This window comes from Psammomys obesus, unplaced genomic scaffold (genome assembly GCF_907164565.1).
Source record: "Psammomys obesus unplaced genomic scaffold, mPsaObe1.curated_primary_1811, whole genome shotgun sequence".
NCBI lineage: Eukaryota > Metazoa > Chordata > Mammalia > Rodentia > Muridae > Psammomys > Psammomys obesus.
The window spans coordinates 1-2,388 of NW_026588915.1; the positions used below are offsets into that span (position 1 = coordinate 1).

General features: G+C 62.9%; 1 protein-coding gene across 1 annotated transcript; it reads right to left on the reverse strand.

The window, feature by feature from the left end:
• Positions 1-112: 112 nt before the first annotated feature.
• On the reverse strand, positions 113-2,385 carry LOC129674786 (T-cell leukemia homeobox protein 1; the record flags this gene model as incomplete). Its single annotated transcript, XM_055604895.1, has 2 exons — positions 113-318; positions 2,259-2,385. Coding segments are annotated over 2 exons (333 nt in total), but the record flags the coding sequence as incomplete, so codon positions are not given.
• Between the last annotated feature and the right edge of the window lie 3 nt (positions 2,386-2,388).

A 2,388-nucleotide genomic window follows, 5' to 3' on the forward strand; every position in this document is an offset into this window, starting at 1 on the left:
CGGGGCAGGCGGCCGGCCCCGGCCCAGCAGCCCGCGGCCCTCCTTTGTGCGCGGGCCCGGGCGGCCGAGCCCGCCGGCGGGGCAGCGTGCGCACCCCGGGGAGGCCGCCCGCTCACCTCCACTTCGTCCTCCGGTTCTGGAACCAGGTTTTGACCTGCGCGTCGGTCATCTTGAGCGCCTTGGCCAGGGCGGCGCGCTCCGCCGAGGCCAGGTACTTCTGGCGGTGGAAGCGCTTTTCCAGCTCGCAGATCTGCAGGCGCGTGAAGGACGTGCGCGGCTTCTTCTTCTTAGGGGGCGTCCGGTTCTGATAGGGGTGACCTATACGGCGTGTTACAGTGAAGGGTGAGAGGGCCACTGGAGCGGGAGACAGACAGACGGCAGAGGCAAGCAGCAGAGCGTCAGGAGGCGTCCCAGGCCCGGCACCCCGCGAGTCCCAGCGCGGCGGCGGCTAGACCCCCTAAAAGCAAGGCAGCCACCCTCCCGCCGCCCTCTACCTCGAGCCCCGGACCGGCGGGCTCCCTCCTGCCCGCCGGGCCGACGCCTCCCCAGGCCGCCACTTCGGGAACCTCCCTAGCCCGGGGCTCCGTCCGCCTCCCCTCTGTCTCCCCTCTCCCGCAGCTGGGGACAGCTAAGCACCCGGCCTCCTCAGCGGCTCACTCAAAGAGCGAGGGGCCCAGTGTGCTCACAGTCCCAGCCTCCAGGCCCCGTGCCCTCTCGGTCACAGCCCCACAGTCACAGGGCAGACACAGCCACAAACTTCAGCTCGCAAGCAATGGGACGAGGGCAACACAGGACAGCAACTACACGCTCCCTCAGGCCCCCCTTCAGGCCTGACACTACAGTTGACTGTGGCTCCCCAGGGTAGGCCAGACAGCTTTTTGTACAGTAGACACACACACAAACATGATGTGTGTTCCCGGCAAAGGCCCTCAATATCAGCCTGGGCCGAATAGGAGTGAGCGATCCAGGCCCTGTCTGCTCCCTCGCTAGAGGACTTGTGTTGCATTAACTGGAGCCCTTGACCAGCGACCCTCCCTGGGTGTTCCACGGTGAGCTAGGAGACCCCTTCCCTTTTCTGCTGTGAGCACAGAAACCCCTTCCCCTTTCTCCTCAAAGTTTGGTTAGGGCCTCCAGGGACAGTCTTCCTTCCTATGCTGTCTGTAACAGAAGCAGGGGCCTAGGGTAACTTTGGGTGGCCTGGACAGGTCTAGCTGTAGACTGTTCTTTCCTGCATGGCATGATGAACAACACACACACACACACACACACACACACACACACACACACAAACTTCACAGTTCAGGCATGGAGCTCGCCTGGGAGTTCTAGCCACAAGCAGAGGCCTAATCCACTACCTCTCCTCTCTAAAGCACAAACAGCTGCCTGTCCAGGGTTTGGGGCCCCTAACCTGCTAACCCTAGCTGGGAGGGCTCAGTCTCAGGATCCAGGGGCAGCTAAGAGCAGCGGTCGGGGAAGTGGACAGGAATGGAAGCCGCCAGAGCCGGGACAGAGTCAAGGGAGCCAGCGCAGAGGGAGCGAGGGCAGGCAGAGGGAGATGGCAGCTGGCCGCCATCGAGCCAGCGAATTGGCTGGAGAACCAAGAGAGAAATGAGAGAGCCAGCCGATCCCCGGGAGGGATCCGGAGGGTGGTAAGGAAATGGCCAGCCCCTGACCCTGAGGAAGCCCCGCGGTCCGGGAAGAAGGCTGCTCCTGCTCCTTCGCTCAGGCTTGAGGCCTTTGCAGACCTGCAGCGACCTGTACCAGAGCTCAGAGCAGTGTGTGTGTGTGTGTGTGTGTGTGTGTGTGTGTGTGTGTGTGTGGTAGGGGACTAGAGCTAGGAAAACCTTTTCTTGTGTCCAATTCTGAGGTTCTCGACCGATTGCAGCCAGGACAGAAAAACGTTCTCTCAGGACAGAAAAACGTTCGCTCACGCTTTCTCAGACCTGCACGCCTCAGCTGTCGGCAGAAGGTGGTCCTGGATTTGCAACCCTCTACCCTCTACCTGCCTGGGCCCCGGATCCTGGCAGGGGACCAAGATTGGCTTCTATAAACGGGGTCCTAGGGGAGAGACAGACAGCCCAGGCTGCAAGAACTCTTCCTTAGCCATTCTAAGCACGTAGAAATCCTGCCGGCAGCTGAACTTGGGGAGCGCGCGGCACGGAGAGGCTCTAGGCGCCCCGGCGCTCGGAAAGAGCTTCGCGGAGCCGCCGAGCAGGGCAGGGTAGCCCGGAGGCCGCGCGCGGCCGGGCCGGACTCACCTGTGAACCTGTCCTTTGTGTATCTGCGGTTACTCTCCATCCAGGGGAAGGTGAGGCCAGTAAGGTTGTTGACGCCCGGCACCGCGGGCACGGAGGGCACGGTGGGCAAGCCGGTGGCCAGCGGCTGGGG